We start from the raw sequence: 20,821 nt of genomic DNA on the forward strand, positions 1-20,821 counted from the left end.
TGTGAAAGGGTGGGCGTCGAATGCGGCAAGGCAGTGACCATCGTGTGACTTCTATCATTATTCCCGGTCGTGTCGTCGCCATTCTTGAAGCGAATAACAGTGGTGACGCCTTGGTCACTGTTCAGCGTCTGGACGGGCAGCAAGTATTTCGAACGTTTGGCTCTGGACGGCGGGTAGAAGGTCACGTCTGCAGAGGTCGCCGTACTAGTCACAGCTTCCAGCCATGGCGGAGGAGTATGCGTGCCAGCAGCAGCCTCAACCAGCGCCGAAGCCAGGCTCGGTGGCTGACGAGGGTCAACTGGGACCGGCGGAAACATGACGTTCGTTGATTTGAGGGCTGTCAATGTGGTACAGCTTAGCCACCAGATATTGGATTGAGTCGGAGATGTCGAGTGACGTTCAAGGAAGGTGCAATGCTGCACTAAGCCGATACTGAGCGATTAGCAGTAGGAGCTGTGCATAAGTCGACAGTACAACCAAAAAGACGTGGAAGAATGAGAAAGGATACTGATCCTCGCTGAGCCTACGCGTGACGTGAGGTTAAGCATAAGGGTTTGTCAGTGAATGTATGCTTCTCGACGCAAACTTCGATCTTCACATTCGCCACACACAAACGCAGCAAAAGTCAATACCGGCTCAATCATCCTCCACTCTCGCCCTCTTCCCGCCACCCTCACTACCCTCCTCCGCCTTCCTCTTTCCAGCCCCTTCCTTGACCTCCTTAATCATCGCCTCCACCCCAAACGGATCATCTCCTCGATCACGCTCAAATTGCACCGGCCCACTCCTCGCCTCCACCGTATCAGTCCCTCGGAATCCTTCCTTCGGCGCCCGGCCCAGCGCCTCAAACCGCTTCGTGCTCTGGATCTTCTCCATCGTCTCGCCGCCGTCCTCACCTTCATCATCGTCGCCCACCGTAGGTCGATAGATACTGTTGAGCGCATCCCGCTCGGCAAAGAGAGGTTTGTCGTAAGCCTGATCCTCGTTGAAGCCAGCTGCGAAGCCGGAAGACTGATTGAAGAGACGGCTGTCGTACATTGTCTCTTTGCTTTGAGTGGGCTTGGCCAGGCCGAGCGCCACCTTTTCGGAGATGTCACGGTTTTGCTCACGAGCCATCATCTGCAGGCGTCGCTCATGGCCCATGTTCTTCTGTCGCATCTCACGCTGGGCTTCACGTCTTCGTTCCGCGCGGACACGCTCCCGCTCAACACGGTCACGGTCACCGTCGTCTCGTGACGGTGAGCGGCTGTAGCTTCGTGACCGGTCGGAGTCGGATGAGTAAGTGCTTCGACTGTTTGCAGATCGACTTCTTGAGCGAGCGTTTGCAATTGATGGACGTCTGCCGGAAATAGCTGCTTCGCGCTCTTCGCGAGCTTTTTGCGCAAGCCGGCGGAGGTTCTCTTCTTTCGCTTCTTTCTCCTTCTCTGCCAAGCGCTGCTGCATACGTTGTCTCTGCGCCACTTCCTCGCGAGAATGCCTTTCCGCCATGTGTAGCGCTTCCGATAACTGTGCGAACTTGTCATTGATCGTTACGTCCTGTAAGCCTCGCCCATCTGCCGCTAATCGCTTGTCCAGAGGTACAGTGTACCCCTTCGGATTCTTCCAGTTCGACACCGGCGGCGGGATCCTCCATGCTTCTTGGTCCTCGGCGGTTAATTTGCGTGGTGGGGAATGCATGACAGGCGGCGGCGGACTCGGCGGCCCTCTTGGGATCTTCTTGATCTTGTGCTTCGGAGGCTCCATTGGGTCTTGCTGTCTATGTACAATCTTCATAATCCGATCTTGCTTCTTTGTATTGTCGCCCATTTGGTTCGCCGGCGTGTAGCGCACAAACGTAGGCTCAGGCCTCGTGGTACCCTTAATATTTTTCGGCTTCTGAGCTGCAAGCGTGCCATCGACCAAACTTTGCAGCGCCATCTGCGTCCGCTCCATGCTCGCCTGGACCTCCTCCTCGCTCGGCTTCGCCAGGCTAATGTCTCCGGCATCCGCTCTCTGCCGGAGTGGTATCAGATCCTTGAAGCTGGCCTGCACGACTCGCTTGTCGCTATGCCCTCGCCTAGCGATCGCATCATATTTCACCTTGCCCTCACCGTCCACTTGAATGGCTAGGGCGTTCGAAGTGGAAGGCGTGCCCTTCCGGCCCATATCTAGCGGATACTGCGCGACCGGTATTTCGGGGAAAGCTCCGCCATCGCCAAAGTCTTCGAGGTTCCGTGGTCGCCATCCTGATCGCTGGCCGTACGGCGGAGGACCAGATCGCTTAATCACTAATTGTGACAACTCGAGATCGCGGGCACCCACCACCCTCGGGCCTCTTTGCTGGGTGTGTGTCGGCAGCTCCTCATCCTCGCCAATGTATTTCGGCTTCGGTAAGGCACTGGCAAGCGAGCTACGAGCGGAAGTGAGTGCCATAATTTGGCGGTCGAGACTACGGAAGTCGTGTGCTTCGACTAAAGAGATTCCGTCGCCATGAGTCAAGAGTCTGCGAGTCAGGTCAGTCAGCAGAATGCGGGATCAGCCGAGCGGACATCGTGTTACACAAGATAGTCATATGCATACGATAGCGGTATCGCTTAACACAAAACCCGGCACCGAAGTCATGCAGTATCCTGTAACGTTGTCTATTTATCTATATGCTGTAGAGCTGTCATGAACGAGCATGTCAGCAGAGCTCGAAGATGAAGTGACATCGATCAACTCCATCTACGGTGATGGCACCTTAGAACCATTATCTGAAGAGCCAGCAGTATATGCTTTGACCTGTCCATCTCAGCCAAGTATCTCACTGAGGCTGGAGTTTCCGGCAAGCTACCCTGATGCGCCTCCGTCGGTTCTTGGCACGCAGTCGGTAGGAGAGAGCGTGCCCAAAGGAGAGGGTAGCTACTTCGTCGGTCTTGTTCGCGATGTCCTTAGTGACATCTACACGCCCGGTGCGCCATGCATCTTTGACTTGGTGGAGGAAACTGGCCAGAGGCTTCAGGATCTCGGCTACAGCTCGGGCGCTTTCCCGGAACAGGAGGCACAAAGTACTCAAGCGAACAGTCAGCCAGTTCCATATCATGATCTAGCTGACATTGATCCTAACAATCACCAGCCATTGGACCATCTTGGCGACTCGCCACCCTGGACTCTCTCCGATGTAATTACGGAGAAAAAGTCCGTCTTCGTAGCTCGAGCTGCTCCCGTCTCATCTCCGCTTGAAGCCAGGACTTACCTTGCCCATCTATTGGCGACCGACAAAAAGGTCGCCAAAGCCACGCACAACATCACCGCTTGGCGCATCCGCGGAGAGAGCGGCGTACAATACCAAGATTGTGATGACGACGGCGAGACAGCGGCTGGTGGCCGGTTGCTGCACTTAATGGAGCTGATGGACGTGTGGGATGCGATGGTAGTCGTGACGAGATGGTACGGTGGCGTGCTGCTAGGTCCGGATCGCTTCCGCATCATTAATCAAGCCGCCAGAGACGCACTTGTCAAGGGTGGCTTTGCGGCTGATGCTGGCAAGGATGGCGGCAAGAAGAAGAGTAAGAAGTAAGGCTCAACTCTCAATCCTGAGTATCACGATGCTTCTCGCATCGATTAGGACTGTCGCCTGGGCAGGATCGATCGATTACGGTAGGATGTGGTTGTCATTTCAGCTTGTCACAGGATAGGGTATATCTGCATCAACAAGCGCTCCATCCGTCGCTATGCATTTTATGTAGTTGTGCTTCAAATCCGATGCGTGCAGCTCTCTCGAGTCGTCGTCTCGTTCCCTCCACCTCTCTGCTCCTCCTACAGTCCCAATGGGTTCTGACCCGTCTGCGCATTGCCTCCGATGCTCTTCCCGCCAGGCCTGGAAGCAACAAGTTAGATGTGACGACATTGACCGATACAAAGCTTAACACCTACCAATCCTTCTTGTCCTTGTCTTCATCACTGTAGCCAACCTCGTTCTTGGCGTGCCGTTCGACCCTCAGCAGAGCTTCGCCGCTAGGTTCGGCAATGGAGCCTGTGAGGGCACCAACTGGTTTGAGGCCTTTGTCGAGCACTTGGCCGAGCGGGTCGCCTATTACGCTAAGCAGGCCTGGCGGTGGATGTCAGCTGGTATGTCCAGTAAGTCACTGACGGAGACAATACCCTTGTTGCCGTCAAGCGGGCCGTCTGGTGCTGAGTCGGGCATGTTCAGCTAGTTATGAGATAGGATGTAACTACTTAGGATATTGAGGAATGTGAAGAGGGGGGGAAGAGAGCAGGGAGGGTGTTCTTCGAGTATTGTTTGTTCTGGCCGCTTGATCTACAGCACCGTTAACGCGTCCGCGTGCCGCATGACGCAGGGCCGCAGACGACATGCGCCACCGCGGACAGGTCAGTCTTCTGCAACACATTGATGGACCAGCACTGCAGCAAGCTTCGATGTCGCTTATGATGCGTGGGTCAACACTGTAAGACTGTGTAGGATAGACACTAATGTGTAAATACTGTTCGCCAACATGGATTGAGCTTGCACGCACCAGCCCAAGTGAGACCCGAGCGTCAATGATCCTTCTCCACTCACTGCCGACTGTATAGCACAGCAAAGTCACATCACTCGTATGGTAAAACGGTCCCCGGTATGAACTCTGGAAGCCAGCGATAGGAGTTATATGTGCGGAATATAGTCGGTCAGACTACCTTCAAACCCGATCAAAGACCAAGTCAAGCTCGCCAAGATCGACAGTAAAGTGATCCAACGTGTTAAACAATAATCGGGTCCCATCTTCGCCAGGCGCAAAGTTCACGTCATACTCCAAGACCAACCTCGTCGTCAGCGTTCGCAACTCGATCAGCGCCAGATTCTTGCCTATGCAGCCGAATGGTCCTGTTGAAAACGGAGCGAAGGCATCCTTGTGCTTGATCATGTCAGGCTTGCTATACCACCGCTCAGGCAAGAAAGAATCCGCTTCTTGGTAGATCGACTCATCTAGGACAAATTTGTAAGCTGATTGCTGGACCAGTAAATGACTTTCTCACGGCCGACATACCTCTACCCATAACGTACTGCGGCATAATGAAGGTCACATTCCCGGGCACACAAGTGTCACCCACCATCATGCCCTCCTTCGGCGTCAATCGAGAAACACCACTAGGGACAGGAGGATGCAGACGCAGCGCTTCATTGATCGCACCATTCAGGTGTTGCGCATGCCGGATATCCTTGTCGCTCCAATCACCTCTCGTAAGCGGCTTAAGCTCGTCGCGGAGCTTCTGCACCTGTTTCCGATCCTTCGCAAGATGGTAGAACAAGTAAGTCAACGCGGCAGCGGTCGTGTCAGAACCAGCGACGATGATGAGTCGAGCGTCAGCTTGCAACATTGAATCTTTCTGCGGCTGTTTGACACCTTGGTACGCTTTCAAGATAGACGTCATAATGTCCACGCTACCCTCCTTGTCTTTCTCACTGGCGTTTTCCACCCTCCAGCTTGTTTCATCCACGCAGAACTGCACGAACTTCGAGTAACCGGCAGCCAATCCCGGCACCGCCGTCGATGCGCGAAACAGCCAGGTCGGCAGCAACAACGCCAGCGGTTGCATGCCTTCACTGAGAAGTTCTAAAGCCCAATGTTTCTCCCCCTTCTCAACCATGTGGTAGTCTTTGCCGAATCCCAACTGGCCCATCACGTCGAAAGAGTAGAGGTTGAACCATTTAGTCACATTTACCGGAGCACCCTTGAACTCACCGATGCGCTGGACAACTCTATCGTTGACGGCCTCGATCTTGGCCTCATACTCTCGCAATGCTTTGTCGGAGAAAGCAGGGGCCCACACCTTGCGGCGCTTGTCATGCAAAGCTTTGCTACGGCTCGTGTGCATAGAGGTCAACGGTGCGTCGTTATCGTACCAGGAGCTTTTGGTGACCTTGCTGTGGTTGCCATATGTAAGCTCCATGGCTTCAGGATCGATGATGGACAGGTCATTGCTGCCGATACGGACGAAGCGGCCGTACTTTTCATGCACCGCTTGCAGCTTGTAGTACGCATCCGAGTGGCCCAGCTGGAAAGAGAAGTAAAGGTTCGATAGCCTTGCTGGCCATGGTCCTGGGAAGCGGTTCAGTGGGTTGAGGAAGAGGCGGTACATCAACAGACTGCCGTATGCGCCTAGTAGGTAGCAGGATGCGATATATGCTGTTGCGGCACATGCGCCGCCGACAGAGACTCCAAGTCCCTTGTACAAAGCTAGAGCGCTTCCAACACATGTCAAGAGAAAGGTATTGAGGTAGAGCACAGCGTGCATATGGCATTCGTAACGGTTGAAGTAGAGGGCATGGGTAGCAACACCAACTGCGACGGCGACAAGGCCAGCTAGCCGTTGAGTCGCTGCATCCATCGCTAATTAAGCACGCAGCATTGACAAGTCGCCTAACGGTGACTTAAGTAAAGGCCTTTGCAGAGTTGTCCATCCTGTTATAAGACCTCGGGACTCAGAGTTTGTGGCCCCGCTTTCTCAAAGTAGCGAATGGGTATGGCGTGTGCCATGGACATGCGGATGTCGGGGCTTGCGACTTAGACCAATACAGTGCTCTTTGATCAGGTGTAGGTCGCCGTACGTACCGGCTCTGCTATCATGAGCGCCAGTATGCTGCGATTGGTCTGTTGGGTAATTCGTCTTGGCCGGAGCCTGTAGAGAAGGCTGCAGCGCGTACTGCTCGGCCTGATACATTCCTATTGGGTCTACTTTTACATAAGGCTTTCAGCGATGGCTGCGATCCTGGTCTCCTCGAATACTTTTCGTGGATCTCTATAGCGTCATAGTCCTACCGGTGCCTCCATGCTTGTGAACGCCATACTGTATGCTCATGTCTGGAGCGAGCAGTGTGTTTCGAACAAGCAAGCGCTCAAACCCACTTCTGAACCACAACTCCTCCTCTTTTGAAGTCCGCAATGTCGCCTAAGACCTGGGATTTGTCGCTAAGCTCCTTACTTGGAAAGGTCGTCATCAACGCATAAGCGCGTTGAGTAGAGGCGGGTGAGGCGCGATTTACAAAGTCATAGACGTCGCCGATGGTATGGCTGGTATTAAATCTGCTGCGCATTTGGGTACCATCCCCGAGCCGGATTTGAAGCTGGACGACGGGTGCGCTCTCATCAACTTCCACCTGTGCCGGCGATTGGGAAGTTGCTGAAGTCGCCGGCGCCTGTTGCGACCTGGGTGCCGTGGATGTGGTCGACGAAGAAGATGCTGGAGGTAAGCCTGGAGTGGGTGATCCGAGACGCTGGCCTGAGCCTCCGAATGGCTTGTATTGCTTCTTTGGTTGCACGTAGTTCTCGCCACGATGCGGCGCAAGGCTGAGATCAACTTCTTGGTCCGGTTGTACATCCAGCATGCTAAGCGGTGCGCGGCCTTGGTTGATCTGCGTCATCATGTCTTGGTTCGCTGGGTCGTCGAAGCGGAATAGTGGGCCGTCGTCAATACTCACGCCGTCCGACCAGAGATGCAGCGTCCGTGTGACCCGGGGCTGCCTCTGTCCGCCTTGCGCTCTAGTTGCCGCTGCATCCTCAAGGACCTGAGACGGCGCATCATCGCCACCTAAGGTTTGTGCCCGACCCGTGAAGTGACTGCTGCGAGTCGGCTGTGGTTCGTCCTCGTCCTCGTCCGCAGCTTTCGGTCTGTCACGATTTGCACGTGCCTGGTTCATGATGTTCTTGAAGTGGTCGGGTGGCCCGCCACGATTGTCCGGATTCTGCACTGCAAGTCCACTCTTCTCGCCCCCCGCGAACATGTCTTGGTTCTTGTCTTCTTCTTCGCCGTCATCGTCGCCGCGCAGCAAATCGCGCAACGACATCTGCTTTGGACGTTGACCTGAAGGTTTCTGGCTACTACTTGATGGCTGCGACGATGTGCTTGGTACTGGAGCTTGTGCTGTTTGGTGTGTGGGTTGGTCCTGCTCATCTACATCGTCCTCGTCTTCTTGCGGCTCGTCGGCAGCGGCATAGAAGAGTCCCACAGCCTCTTCGAGGTTCCAGTTTGCCGATTGCAGTGCAGTGACAGCCTGCTCGTCCCATTAGCCTACTATAGCACGTGCTCGAAGATGCTTAGTAGAACGTACAGCACTAGGGTTTGCGCCGGTGATGGCACTGAACTGCGCCACCTTGTCCTGCTGTTCTGCACTCATACTGCCGCTCATGCTGGGTAGCGTCTCAAGCCTTCTACACCGTTGCTTCGCAGTGTCGTGCAATTATGTTATGTTCAGAGTGACGAGGTGCGATCAATAATACTTCAGATGATGGCACTTTGAGTGACTACTGCTTGACTGGTTGAGCCGTTGATGGGAGAGTTGGGGTCGAATGTACTTGGTTGGATGGACAACACCATAAGAAGATGCACATTCAGGCACACAAGGCAGACGTCACAGATCGATCGGTCTTGGCATCTCATTGACCGACGTGCATGTGCTCGTTTGAGTGTGCCAATGCCATCCGTTTGACTGCTTTGACTGATTGATCATTCACCTCCTGTGCAGGCATCACTCTAGGACCGGCAGGAGGATTGACACCCCTTAGCGAAGCCTGCGCCTTGAGCGCTCCGCACTCTGCCAGCTACAACTCCTCCTGCCTCAACTGCATCTACCATGGCGTCGCGTGACCACCCACTATCCGAGTCGCAGACCACATTCCCTTCAGAAGACAGCGAGAACTACGATGCCAACCACAGCAATCAGGACTCGTCTGATGAGCCTCCGTCAACGTCATCAAGTCCGATGATACTTTATCAACCACCAACGCTCATCTCTATATTCAGGGGAGCCGCAATCAACCTGCTATTACCATTTGTCAATGGGCTGATGCTGGGGTTCGGAGAGCTGTTTGCGCACGAGGCAGCATTCAGATTAGGGTGGAGTGGCACAAGGGTAGGTTACAACCATGAAAGCACCACGAAATCAAGAGTGGGAGTGCTGTGGGCCTAAGCTAACAACGTGGGCTAGATCTTTCCAGAGCACCGCAATGCAAGACCTGCCGGACCTGGCGTAATGGTGGCAGATGATCCAATTGAACGAAGACGAAGAGATGGCGAGGAAATGGACATGTATACTTCTCTAGAATGAGAGGATCTCAATGTGCAAATCCCGCTTCACACTGCTACAATGTTGATAGAGCATAGGGGATACCATATTGGCATAGAGTGCGGGCAAGCATAGCATGGCGGCGTATGAGGAGCTACGTAAGCACGTTTGAACGCAAAAGGCAAGCGAGACGCCAATTCTGTTTCAATTTATGGAACACAGGCACAATAACAGTTTCCCTGACTCTAACGCTATCATGTCGCTGCCGGACATGATGTGCATTACCCAACGTTAAAAGGTCTTTGCTTCTCAATACCAAACCAACGTCTGCAGCAACGGTGGGAGACCATCGAGCAATGACACCACATCCTGCTCCGGATACCGAACCAACCGATTACAGCGAGCCAGCTACATGGTTTCAGCTGCACGCTTGGATATGATCGTCGTGTAGCTGCAACGCCGCGATCTGGTATATTGCATGGGCTTTCGACTCGTTCGAGCTCTGACCTTACGCCTTACCAGGATCCTACATATTACGCTGGGTCAGTGGCTACGATGAAGCAGATAACGGTTACCGGGTATAAATCAAACAGTTGATCTTTGGACGTGGTAGGACTACGCTGATGTCCGCAAGCTGGCATGTTTGTGTCCTCAGCCTGTGCTGGCGCTCGGCTTCGCTCACTGAATCGCATACTGTGAATCTATCACTTCCGTCACAATCTAGGTGATCTCGCGAAGATTACGGACTTGTGGAAGTCTATTCCCGCCGATAGATTGAAGCAGACCGGGTACATTGAAGTCTCATATCATCTGCAGATGGCAGCATGGCAACGCGGAACTTCACTGCCGTTAAAAAACAAATTAGAAGCGTGTGGTGATGCGAGCTGGATTGCTCATGTTATGGTATGGGAGTGGCCGCTATGACCAAATCGTAGTCGTTGTGATGGTGGTGAACGTACCTTAGAGTAGAGCTACCCGGTCTTCTTGGTCGAGGTTACAAATGATTGCTGTTGGCTTGCGCTCACTATTGCAATGCCATGCCATCCAACAATCAGTATGGTGCTAATCCGGAAATGGTGCTCTATTTGCCGCCAAGGATTTACGATGCGCTGGGGCAACTCAGAGCTCCAAGTTCTAGCGTCTCCATTAACCGCACGAACTGCGTCTAGCGTCTAGTCTCTTTTCACGTACCTGCGCTACTCTACTATCGCACTGAGCCGTTTGGCAAGACGACGGGTCACAACATCAAGCGCCAACATTGCCACCAAGACGGCGTTCCTCTGCTACCAGACTTTCGATATAATGGTTGTTCAGGAGTTCGTCTGCTTTCTGTTCGCTCATCGGAAGCAGTGGCCTTCTTGGCTTCTGACCGTAACCAAACCGACGATGCAGTATCTGCTTCATGCCAGCGACCTGTTCGACACATTAGTTTGTCAAAGCAGTATATCGGAAACGAAATCAAACATACGCCGACACCTGCCGCAACACCATCTGCAAGCGCGATGAGGCCTTGCAGCCTCCTCGCTTCCGCTTGATCTTCCTTTCTCCTTGAATTGCACAGCTCCCACAGCCGCACACACACGCGCTATAACGATCACCCGGTCAGCAAGACAAGACTGTTCGATGGCTGATGTCACTTATGCTTACCGGTGCAAAGTTGGGTAGACCCGAGATGGCGCCACCAGCTCCGACAGCGACCGATGGTAGCAAGATGTCAATGAATCCATCTATCACCTCGAACTTCTGATGCGGATCCACTCTAGGATACTTCGCCATAAAGTCCGGCCCATGAGCAACGGCTGTTATTCTTGTGATCTTGCCAACACTCGCACATGTCAGCTTCGCCCCAACAACGTTCGGTGTCGCCCGGAGCACGTCCAAGATGAAGTCACTGCTCATATCGATGCCCGCTGACACCGCAGGGAAGTTATACAGTATCACGGGCACCGTCGACGCCGCCGCAATATCCACGTAGAACGCCTTCAGCGCTGCCATTCCGTCGGCTTGCAGACCCCCTGCATAGTATCCTGACGGTATCACCATGACAAAGTTCGCTCCGGCTTCTGCGGCATCATTTGCAAGTATGATCGTCTCTCTTGTGCTTGGCGCACCGACTCCAGCGACGAGGACGACCTTGTGGAGTCCAGCTTCATCCAAAGCTGAACGTGCCGTTTGTGTTATGATCCGACGTTCATCACGGCTCAGATGTACGGCCTCGCCCATTGAGCCGGCCAGAACTGGTATCGTGCCCTCGGAGGCAGTGAAGACGACGTGCTTGCGCAGCGCTTCAAGATCGATGTTCTCATTCTTGTCGAAGAAAGTTGGTAGGGGTGTATAGATGGCTTGTGGCAACGGTCGGGAAGGCATGCTTGTTCTCTTCCTTTCTCTGCTGTGTTCCCCTCTTCGTTCGGAAGCGTTGCGAAAACTATCTCGGAGCGTTGAGGAAGATTCAATATAGCACCGGAGGAGGGACGTCGGACTCTTGTAACTGACTCCGGCACAACAGCAGATGGCGGAGCCTTTAAGACTCTCCATGTTCAGCCTGGCTTCGCCGAAGCGCCGTGATTGCCTATCCATATCTACTGACACTAGAGCGAGAATCTAAACAGAGGCGAGTTCTCGCCCAGCTCGCTCAATTCCTGCGGCGTATGCGTAGCCTTGACGCTCTCAGCATCCGTACGATCTCTCTGAGCATTTGTCCTGCGCAACAACCACCAATGCAGCGTCGCTGGAATCATGGCTCCGAGCACAGTGCACCCCACGCTGAAGCCGAAACCGAGTGGATACACTGGGGCTTCAGATGCGATGTAGATATTGCTGCCGATACTGCCGCCTCCGACTGAGCCCACAAGCATGAGAAAGCCAATGGCGGCTGCTCGTTTTGATGGATTCGGTACGTTGACCGACGTCCAAGCACCGACGATTGGAGCTGTTCCTCGGTTAGTGGAAGGCCTTGAAGTCCAATGGTTGCAAATGCATACCTTGTGCAGCGTAGCCTGCTGCGGCCAGAAAGATTGCAAAGTAGCTGACGCCGGCAAGACGCTTGTAATGCACAGTCACCCACAGGATTATGATGCCGCTAACAGCACGTCAGTTGTGGGAGTCATCTCGCTGCAAACACTCGAGATACTCACATTAGACCCAGGGTATACGCGCTCATGATGGCAGCATACCTCCGCTGGAAGCGATCACTCAACCAGCCCACCAGCACGCAAATAATGGTTGCGAAGATGTACGGAGGCGTGGTTAGCGCCTGCGCACGAACAGCGCTGTAGCCAAGATTCTTCACCATCGTCGGCAAGGTGTAGCTGAGCGAGTACGTTGGCACGGAGCCGCCCCACCAGAACATCATCATCATGAGGTAGGTCTTGCGGTCTTTCAGCGCTGCGATAATGTCGCTCCAGCGGAAAGTGTACGTCGGCGCATCCGGTCCAGAGGCGTACTTAATCCTTAGCTGCGCATACTCAAGCTCAGCACTATTAAGCCACTTGCTGCCCCGCTTGGCGGTGTATTGATGTGGGAATTGCGGAAGGAAGAACAGACAAGCGAGGCCAGCCACGATCGTAATTACTCCTTCAATCAGAAATAGCCACTTCCACGCTCGCCAACCCATCGCACCGTCGAGGTTGCCGACGCCGTATGCGATAACACCGCCAAAGGCTCCCGCAGCGGTGTTGGCGCCGTAGAAGATCGCCATACGCGTTGCGAGCTCTTTCGGGGTATACCACATGGACAGAATAAAGTAACTGCCAGGATAGAGACCAGCCTCAGTCATACCCAGGACGAGACGGATCGCAACATAGCTGCCGTAGTTGTGGACCAGACAGGTCAGCGTCGTGATCAAACCCCAGCACGTCACGATGAAAGGGAACCATATCTTCGGTCCTAGGCGACGCAACGCAATGTTCGACAAGGGCTCGCAGAGACCGTAGGTAAAGAAAAGGTACATCAGTGCGAGGTTGAACTGGGTCGATGTCATGCCAACGTCTTGGAGGAAGCCAAAGAGTTTCGCGTTGCCAGCATTGGACTTGTCGAGGCTGCACATGAGGTAGAGGAAGCTCAACGTGGGCAGAAGTCGAAGGTCCAGCTTGCGCAGCAGCTTCCGGTGAGAGTGGCCGTTCTCAGCGTGGAATTCGGCGTGGAGTGCGAGGTATCGCTCATACTCGACAGTGTTGTCGAGAACCTCTCCAGCTTTGATCGATGTTGTGTCCGACGGCTTGATGCCCTTCTCAGCGGTGACGGAGTCTGTCGACGAAGCAGCCATCTCCAAAGACTGTGCGGTAGTAAACTGCTCGGGAATTGCTGAATGTTCGATACACTCTGGCTATCCTGTAACAGTTTACTCGTGGCGGTTCAAGGCCATCTTTATGTTCGTTGAGGCAGTCAACGATATGCGTGCCGGAGCCCTACGAGCTCTAGGGGAACAAGGACGCCACGTGCGGCAGACGACGATAACGGGCGATAGCGGCGATCTGGCTGTTGCAATGGCGTGCCAATCTAGCAACCGACTCTTTGTTCGTTGATTCCTGACGTCCAGCATATTGACAAGCCAGTTGCGGCGATTCGGCAATACAGCTGGCTTATCATCGCTAGCGGATAAGTTAGGAAGCCGAAATCTGGGCGCCGAAAGTCAACTTGGCCGTCCGTAGTCTGCCGACGCCAGGACGGGCAACAACAATGTACAATCCTATGATGAGTCGCAGACATGCCGGAAAACAGGCACTCGGCTCGAAGACTTGTCCTTCGGTAACAACGGCGTCAGACTGAATTACAAATGTCACTGTTTTGACAGGTCCTGGAGACTCCCTCCTCAAGAATCATCAATTATTGAAAGCCATCATGCCTAGTATCGCAAACCTACCAGCTTCAAATAACCTCCCAAGTAAGGTTGCCACGCGTGCGAAGAACGAAGATGGGACGCCGCTCTATCCTGACTTTATGCGTAAGTCCTGAGGCTTGTGACGTTGGCAGCCGATACTGACTCGGCCTCGCCAGCCTTTTATGATCCACTGGAGAAGGTAGACGAAATCGGCTTGTTCGACCATCAAGATCCAGGCTTGCGTGCCGATCCTGCACTTCCCAACCTATTGCGCAATGCGACCAAGGTTTACAACCTGTCGCCCCACGTCGGCACGGAAGTGGAAGGGGTGCAATTGTCTCAACTCACGCCGGAGGGTCTTAACGAGCTAGCATTGTTCGCAGCTCAGCGTGGTGCCCTCGTCTTCCGCAACCAGAACTTTTGTGACATCGGTTTCGAGGCGCAGAAGAAGATCGTCAGTCATTTCGGTCCTCTCCACGTCCACGGATGGGCGCCGCACCCTGGTAAAGTCGCCTTTCGTGCGGTGTTAAACTCTTTTCTGACGTGATGCAGCTGCTGGCTCTGCGGAGCACATGATCATCTACGATCACAAGGAGGATCTCCGCGTGCGGCGCTCATGGAAAGGCCGTAGTCCCATCCAATGGCACACTGACCAATCTCCTGAACTGCAGCCACCGGGTACTACTTTCATCGGGATGCTTGAGTCTCCCGCTGCAGCCGGCGGCGACACACTTGTCAGCTCGAGCGTGCAAGCTTTCAGAGCATTGTCCCCTCGTTTTCGAAAGCGTCTTGAAGGCCTGACTGCAATACATTCGAACAACGACGGCGTGAGTCAGGAGCTCAAAAACGGCTCGAATGCGGTTATGCGCAGACAGGAGCTTACGGCAGAGCATCCTGTGGTGAGAGTGCATCCTGTAACCGGCGAGAAGGCACTATGTAAGTCACTGTGCCCTTGGTTTCGTGAGTCAATTAACTGACAGTGTTAGATGTAAACCCGGTTTACACCAAGCGCATCGTTGGCTACGACCAGGAGGAGTCTGACTTTCTTCTGGGCTTTCTCTTCGATCACATTGCCAAGCGCGCCGACTTCCAGTGTCGCGTACGTTACGAAGCCGGAACTGTGCTCGTCTGGGATCAACGCGTAACCAATCACTCGCAGACGCTGGACTATCCAGCGGGTGAACGACGACATGCATTCCGCTTGACGCCACTTGCGGAGAAACCCATCCCGTCCATGATGGAGGAGGACGACGGCGAGTGTCTCAAGGATATCGGGCGTGCATCGTTGGGTCTTTGCTGAGATGGTGCAACCGTAATCAGATCTAGCATTGCTCATAGCATAATGTTCGTACTTGGACTGACGCTTTCAGCCGGTGAACCATCCCAGTAATGTGCTGGCCATGTCTGCCAATATTGCGTAACCGCATTGTCGGTCACAAAGTCGAATGGCTCGTTGCCGAACAATTGTTGCCAGTCTGTGTCCAGTCCGTTTTCGAGCGATGCGTGTTCGATGTTACCAGTTTCGTACTGCTGCGCCACGGTACCATTACTGTCATTATAGCCAGTTTCAGGGCATTGCTGTTGGGGTGCGGCGTGTTGCCCGCTTGCTTCGTCCTTCCGATGCTTGGCAATACGTTCAAAATAGTACACGATTGGTAGTGCCTGTGGCCAGATTGCAGAAAGGTGCCGCAAAGACTCCAGGAGCGATCCAAAGCGATGCTCAGCTGCAGTTGCCAGGATTGGATTCGCTAATCGCAACTCCACATTCAGCTGTATCAGTGCAGTGAAACAAACGTGCACACTGTTACTTGGTAAATACTTCAGCATGTCCTGTTCCCGGAGGCTTTCGAGCAGAGACTGTACGTGCGCGGCGGCGGCACTGCAGATATCGGCATCCTCTCTTCTCATCTCATCACCGTTTGCTTCCGCCGGCGGCCGTGGGCGATGCAGTAGCATGAGACCGCTGTTGTATGCGAGATGAAGCATGGAAGCTTGGAGTCCGAGCGTGATTGTCGGTCGAAGCTTAAGTTCATCAGGCAACTGCTGTGTCCACAGCGCAAGCCTCTCGTCTGCATTGCGCAGTGACTGAATTCTACTCTCTGGCGTGCTTCGAAGCGCGAAGCGAGCTCTGACAGCCTCCGACAGTATTCTCATTAGATTCGTCCGCTGTACGACAAAGTCGGTCGCAGTATTCTCGCCGCACTCATCGAAGTCGGTGCATCTGAGTTCTGCTACGTCGCAGTCTTTAAGGCGGATCACTTGAGGTCGCCCATGCTGCAAGCTCAAAGAAATGTCGTAGGTGTACAGCAACCAGAACACTCTTCGCCACATACGCTTGTTGTGTTCTACAAGCCGACTGGGTTCAGCATCGCGGTGCATACCGAGACCGAGGGCAATCGTAGCGGCCATATGTACCCACAACCAGGCGTTTGCAGCAACGTCTTCCACGCCGTCTGTGTGCCATGTCAGTAACAAACATGCTTGGACGACGATATCTCGATTGCGTTCGAACCGCGCGTCCACCTAGTATTGGCGGGCAGAGAGGTCAGCTAATTGCGAGGGATCCTACACCGCTCTGCTTACCAGCATTTTCGCTCTGCGGAAGAAGGTGGCCTTTATTGCCTGACGCTCGTCGCCGACGTAGAAAACATGGGCACCGGCAACAAGCATTGCCTGCAATAAGACCAGAGAAGGCGGGTTTTGCGGGTCTTTCGCATCGTACTGCGCCATGAAGCGACGCTCATCTACAACTGGAAAATAGGCGTTCACATGGCCGAAGTACATCTCGAGCAGCCGATCAACGAGCGTCTTCTCCGGCAGCTGCAGCGCCTCGGCAGGTAATCGTTCGGGCTCGTACGAAGTATGCTGGCGGGCAATGCGATTGCTCGCATGGTGACAGGCGTCAGAGGTGCTCGACCGGTGGCGAACCAGAAAGTTTAAGTTTGAAAGACCGGTGCCAATGTAGGTCACGCGAGCATCTTTATCGATAGCTCGCGTGTCAATGGCGGGCTGCTCAACGAACTCGACCAGCAGCGTCTTGCAGTCGTCCTTGTTCAGTCCGGGAAGTGCTGAGTGTACCACGGCTGACTGAGCCGCATGCACCGCCGCAGGTGGATTTGCGGCGGATACGCCATGATTTTGAAGTGTTTCTTGTGTTGAAGGCCTGTTAGCTGGAACGATTGCGACCGCTCGAGCACCTTGACGCTTCCGCTTGATATGGGTACGGCATTCGTCAGGTGCCGGCCCTTTACGACAATTGCTGCAGGGTGTGCCCGAGGCTGCGAGGTCACATTTGACCTTGCGCCAGTGGCAAGGCGCGCAAGCTGCTCGCCTGCGACTTGCTTGCATGAAGCAGAGGAGACGCTAACTTCGGAGGTTGAGGTGGTTCGCTTATCGCTCGTTTGTTCCCAGGCACGGTCACGAGGCCTCGCGCTCGTGCCGAGGCAATTCTAAGCAGTGCATCTCCAGTCGCAAAAAGTGAAGGGAGTGTATTGCATCGGTCGTTGCGGCGCGCTCATCGCTACGATGATGCCCAGTAGAGGCTTACGCATTGCAGGCTCCAATGCGCCTCGATTATTACAGTTCCAATGCCGCAGTGTATGTAACAAAGATATTGGAAGTACCGTGCTTCACGTTACTAACCTCATGGTAGCTCTCCTCCGCTACAGGACTGAATCGCATACGGACGACCCCCAGGCCCATACCATCTCTGTCACCACCGTCGCGATGGCAGGGCACATCGTTGCGTTTAATAGCAGCCATGCGGCATGCATCCACCGTACCCACAGCATCTCCCGCTCAGCCTGTCGCAGCAAATCACATACCATCGTCAGAGCTTCTATCTCCGTCTGACCCAAGCCATATTACAATCGATGGCATAGACCTTGGCCAAGCTTTTATAATGCCTGATATCCCGGAAAAGATTGGCTATCTACAAGAAGTGGGAATCAGCTTTTGGTACGGCCCAACTTCTGTGATTGAATGGATCCTCGAGCACATCCACATCTACAGCGGCATGCCCTGGTGGGGGAGTATAGCCGCGACCGCGGTCCTCCTCCGCTTGGTAATGGTTCCATTCTTCGTCAGGTCTGCGGACAGCCAGGCTCGACAAGCCGCGCTCATAACCGTGACCAAGCCGATCACGGCAGCAATCACGCAGGCACAGCGCGACCGCGATCAGGAGTCGATGATGATGCACGTGCAGCGCCTGCGCCAAATCCAGGCGGAGAACGGCATCAGTTACTCCGCCATGTTCGTTCCCATGGTAATGCAGGCTGTGCTGGGATATTGCGGCTTCAAGCTTGTAAGAGCCATGGCCAACCTTCCCGTCCCGGGCCTGCGAGACGGCGGCTTTCTGTGGCTCAAAGATCTTACCGTTGCGGATCCCTATGGCATCCTACCGCTCGCCATGGGCGCCGCCATCCACCTCGTCATTCGTATGGGTGGCGAGACTGGGGCATCGAACCCTGCTGCAACCCCACCAGGCATGAGGGCATTCATGCTGTATGGGATGCCGGGTATCATCATTCTGGTTACCGCATGGTTGCCGGGAGCGCTATGCGTCTGGTTTTCGGCTTCCGGAGCTGTAGGCCTCGGGCAAGCTCTCTTGTTTCAGCAACCTGCTGTACGAAGGTGGCTCGGCATTGCGCCACTTTACAAACCGCAGACGGAAGAGGAACGACGGTCAACAGGTTTTGCTGGACTTTTCCGGGACCTTGTACCTGGCTCAGGTAATGAGCGCGGACGCCAAGCGCTACGACCTTCTACACTAGACAATCAAGCCGGCAAGAATTCGGCATATATGAGCCCACAGTGGCAGGCTCCTAATCTGCAGACTCGACCCACCTCTGGCGGCGCTCAGGGCAAGATTGTGGACATTGTTGCAAAGAGCAGCGCCACTCCGGCTTCAAGCGAAGATGAAGACAAAGGATTCAAGGCCCTTTTTAAAGCTCCAGGTACCATATGGAAAGGCTTGAAGTCCAACCTGCCCAAACCGTCCCAAGCTTCACTCGACAGAAGTGTGGAGAGAGCGGCGCAGAGGGAGCGGGACGCTAAGAAACGGGCTGCGGCGGAGTATGAAGAGAGAGCGCAGAAGAGGCAGAGACAGCGGTGATCCTTGTTTTATAGAGCACTATCTTGGCGGGATGCATTGCGTGGATGGGACACATGTGTGTAAAATTTTGCATGCTGAAGCCGGCGCCCGAGTTGGACCCAATTGGGATGAGGCCTTACCTTAGGCAAGCTCCGCTTTTCGGACCCGAATGTATGGATACTCGCGTTACTGATGATATTCGGACTTCCAGACGAGGAGGCGAGTGCGCCCGAACTCTGGAGCTGCGAGCAAGATGCGCGGCCGGCTTTGTTGTTGTAGAACCCGAGGAAGAGTATGCGGTTGTATATAGCCAGGCTCATAATCCGCCATGTTTCGATCACTACGCTCAACTATCAACCTCGATATTCGCAGAACGGTCTCAAAGATTTTCTACACTTGAATCCTGCAACTCACTCCAGATCCTACTCAAATCACAATGGCCTCCCCAAGCTCAATTCCAATCGTAAGCATAGGTCTGACCCGACAGCCTCAAGTCCAAGCCGCCGCACTCTTCGACGGGACACCGTACTACATGGCCGCTACACTCGACATGACAGACAGTCCGAAGCAGTATCAGTTCTCGCCGCAGAATTTGGGCGCCGTACTGAATGCGTTATATCCGCGCCCGCGGGCTCTGGTCACGGGAACTGCGGTGACAGACGAAATGTTGGAGAGCATCCGGCCCGTTTGGGAGGAGTATGTCGGTAGGGTACTTGCTGAGAAAAGTGGTGACGAGAAGAGCTGTTGGATTGCTGTGAGTTGTGCGACTGTAGTTGACACAGGCGTTGCTGACAGGCTTGCAGCTGTCGAAGTGGCATGCCACGACCGGACCGCCACCGCCGGGTCTTGTTAAGGAGCTAATGCGGCAGTTGAATGAAGCCTTTCAAGGAGGAGAACGGCTAGGTCGGAACAGCAGGTCTTGGGCTGAATGGCTTAAGCTGCGTTGATCAGGAAACAACAGTTAGTGCAGGGTGTTGATGGGAGATGCTGCTCTACCTGCGTAACTGTTCGCTAGATGTACAATATGCCAATGCAACGCCGTCGCTATGCGTATGTGCGTTTACTGTACAGTACTGTAACGTGTCTAGACGATGAAAAGTGGCTACGACTTCTTTTCCGCAAAGTCAGAAGCCTGCATGTTGCGAGTCATTGAGGGTAGCTTGACCTGTTCATACAATTGTTAGCACGTATGATTCACCTCACGACATATCGTACATCCAAATAAAAGCAACTCAACTTACAACAAGCCCATCTAACTCCTTACTCATCTTCACCTGACAACCCAGCCGGCTCGTCTCCGTCAGCCCAAACGCCAGGTCCAGCATATCGTTCTCATCATCGCTCGGCTCCTCCATCTTGTCGTACAGATCATCGTCTTGTACTATGATATGGCACGTGCTGCATGCACAGCTGCCTCCGCAAGCGCCTTCCATCTCCAAATCGTTCGCTTGCGCAATGTCCAGGACATTGTCGCCGTCTGCGACTTCGAACGTATGTGACTGGCCTTCTTTGTCGATAAACGTGATCCGTCGCTCCTCACCAGGTCGGGGTGGAATGAGATCGCCGTGTAGTCGGAAGGTTGTGGTTGTGAAGTTCCGGGCTGGTTTGAGGTTTCGGACGTGTCGCCAGCATGTTCGGTTTGAGTGCAACTTGGCTATCGTACAGACCGGGCCGCTCGCTTTGCGTGAGGCGAACATTGCAAGTGGTATGCTAGCACTCATGTGTCTCGATTGTACATAACTTGAACTCTGCCCGCAAAGCGGTCGACATCGTGGTGCGGTCCGGCAGCTTTGCGCGATCAGAGTCCACTGGGCAGCGACACTGCGTTGTGCCATTTCGGACCAATACAGCGGAAACACGAATATATTAACGCCGCGAACAGATCGGT

The 20,821-nt window shown here is 54.1% G+C and overlaps 11 protein-coding genes across 11 annotated transcripts; 4 read left to right on the forward strand and 7 right to left on the reverse strand.

Moving 5' to 3' along the window:
* Positions 1-477: 477 nt before the first annotated feature.
* On the reverse strand, positions 478-2,536 carry BAUCODRAFT_214423 (uncharacterized protein). The gene has a single exon (XM_007680742.1). The coding sequence runs from the start codon at positions 2,410-2,412 to the stop codon at positions 637-639; it is 1,776 nt and encodes a 591-aa protein (XP_007678932.1). The 5' UTR covers positions 2,413-2,536; the 3' UTR covers positions 478-636.
* On the forward strand, positions 2,526-3,811 carry BAUCODRAFT_214507 (uncharacterized protein). Its single transcript, XM_007680743.1, has one exon. The coding sequence runs from the start codon at positions 2,660-2,662 to the stop codon at positions 3,536-3,538; it is 879 nt and encodes a 292-aa protein (XP_007678933.1). The 5' UTR covers positions 2,526-2,659; the 3' UTR covers positions 3,539-3,811.
* Positions 3,812-4,658: 847 nt separating this feature from the next.
* On the reverse strand, positions 4,659-6,348 carry BAUCODRAFT_150161 (uncharacterized protein; the record flags this gene model as incomplete). Its single annotated transcript, XM_007680744.1, has 2 exons — positions 4,659-4,945; positions 5,007-6,348. The coding sequence occupies 2 exons, from the start codon at positions 6,346-6,348 to the stop codon at positions 4,659-4,661; spliced, it is 1,629 nt and encodes a 542-aa protein (XP_007678934.1).
* A 508-nt stretch (positions 6,349-6,856) lies between these two features.
* BAUCODRAFT_124676 (uncharacterized protein) lies at positions 6,857-8,146 on the reverse strand (the record flags this gene model as incomplete). The annotated part of the gene is made up of 2 exons (XM_007680745.1): positions 6,857-8,011; positions 8,069-8,146. The coding sequence occupies 2 exons, from the start codon at positions 8,144-8,146 to the stop codon at positions 6,857-6,859; spliced, it is 1,233 nt and encodes a 410-aa protein (XP_007678935.1).
* Positions 8,147-8,590: 444 nt separating this feature from the next.
* Positions 8,591-9,064, forward strand: BAUCODRAFT_74736 (uncharacterized protein; the record flags this gene model as incomplete). Its single annotated transcript, XM_007680590.1, has 2 exons — positions 8,591-8,869; positions 8,945-9,064. The coding sequence occupies 2 exons, from the start codon at positions 8,591-8,593 to the stop codon at positions 9,062-9,064; spliced, it is 399 nt and encodes a 132-aa protein (XP_007678780.1).
* Positions 9,065-10,267: 1,203 nt separating this feature from the next.
* BAUCODRAFT_150164 (uncharacterized protein) lies at positions 10,268-11,389 on the reverse strand (the record flags this gene model as incomplete). The annotated part of the gene is made up of 3 exons (XM_007680746.1): positions 10,268-10,435; positions 10,491-10,607; positions 10,670-11,389. The coding sequence occupies 3 exons, from the start codon at positions 11,387-11,389 to the stop codon at positions 10,268-10,270; spliced, it is 1,005 nt and encodes a 334-aa protein (XP_007678936.1).
* A 221-nt stretch (positions 11,390-11,610) lies between these two features.
* On the reverse strand, positions 11,611-13,286 carry BAUCODRAFT_124680 (uncharacterized protein; the record flags this gene model as incomplete). Its single annotated transcript, XM_007680747.1, has 4 exons — positions 11,611-11,951; positions 12,004-12,101; positions 12,157-13,205; positions 13,263-13,286. The coding sequence occupies 4 exons, from the start codon at positions 13,284-13,286 to the stop codon at positions 11,611-11,613; spliced, it is 1,512 nt and encodes a 503-aa protein (XP_007678937.1).
* A 400-nt stretch (positions 13,287-13,686) lies between these two features.
* On the forward strand, positions 13,687-15,141 carry BAUCODRAFT_141343 (uncharacterized protein; the record flags this gene model as incomplete). Its single annotated transcript, XM_007680748.1, has 4 exons — positions 13,687-13,964; positions 14,018-14,344; positions 14,394-14,777; positions 14,828-15,141. The coding sequence occupies exons 1-4, from the start codon at positions 13,862-13,864 to the stop codon at positions 15,139-15,141; spliced, it is 1,128 nt and encodes a 375-aa protein (XP_007678938.1). The 5' UTR covers positions 13,687-13,861.
* A 32-nt stretch (positions 15,142-15,173) lies between these two features.
* On the reverse strand, positions 15,174-17,189 carry BAUCODRAFT_124682 (uncharacterized protein; the record flags this gene model as incomplete). Its single annotated transcript, XM_007680749.1, has 2 exons — positions 15,174-16,364; positions 16,425-17,189. The coding sequence occupies 2 exons, from the start codon at positions 17,187-17,189 to the stop codon at positions 15,174-15,176; spliced, it is 1,956 nt and encodes a 651-aa protein (XP_007678939.1).
* Positions 17,190-17,369: 180 nt separating this feature from the next.
* On the forward strand, positions 17,370-18,954 carry BAUCODRAFT_74344 (uncharacterized protein; the record flags this gene model as incomplete). Its single annotated transcript, XM_007680561.1, has 2 exons — positions 17,370-17,438; positions 17,494-18,954. The coding sequence occupies 2 exons, from the start codon at positions 17,370-17,372 to the stop codon at positions 18,952-18,954; spliced, it is 1,530 nt and encodes a 509-aa protein (XP_007678751.1).
* Positions 18,955-19,836: 882 nt separating this feature from the next.
* Positions 19,837-20,821, reverse strand: BAUCODRAFT_36395 (uncharacterized protein). The gene is made up of 3 exons (XM_007680431.1): positions 20,175-20,821; positions 19,930-20,098; positions 19,837-19,871 (listed from the first exon to the last, which is right to left on the reverse strand). Exons 1-2 carry the CDS (start codon positions 20,766-20,768, stop codon positions 20,036-20,038), a joined length of 657 nt encoding a protein of 218 aa, XP_007678621.1. The 5' UTR covers positions 20,769-20,821; the 3' UTR covers positions 19,837-19,871; positions 19,930-20,035.

This window comes from Baudoinia panamericana, assembly GCF_000338955.1.
Source record: "Baudoinia panamericana UAMH 10762 unplaced genomic scaffold BAUCOscaffold_10, whole genome shotgun sequence".
In the NCBI taxonomy this organism is placed as follows: Eukaryota; Fungi; Ascomycota; class Dothideomycetes; order Mycosphaerellales; family Teratosphaeriaceae; genus Baudoinia; species Baudoinia panamericana.

Bases quoted from the DNA above. Each gene is read 5' to 3' on its own strand.
- BAUCODRAFT_214507 (XM_007680743.1), top strand. From the start codon at position 2,660: ATGTCAGCAGAGCTCGAAGATGAAGTGACATCGATCAACTCCATCTAC.
- BAUCODRAFT_36395 (XM_007680431.1), bottom strand. From the start codon at position 20,768: ATGGCACAACGCAGTGTCGCTGCCCAGTGGACTCTGATCGCGCAAAGC. The intron at 20,099-20,174 runs GTAAGTTGAGTT...TTGTATGAACAG, and splicing joins AGGAGTTAGATGGGCTTGTT to GTCAAGCTACCCTCAATGAC.
- BAUCODRAFT_214423 (XM_007680742.1), bottom strand. From the start codon at position 2,412: ATGGCACTCACTTCCGCTCGTAGCTCGCTTGCCAGTGCCTTACCGAAG.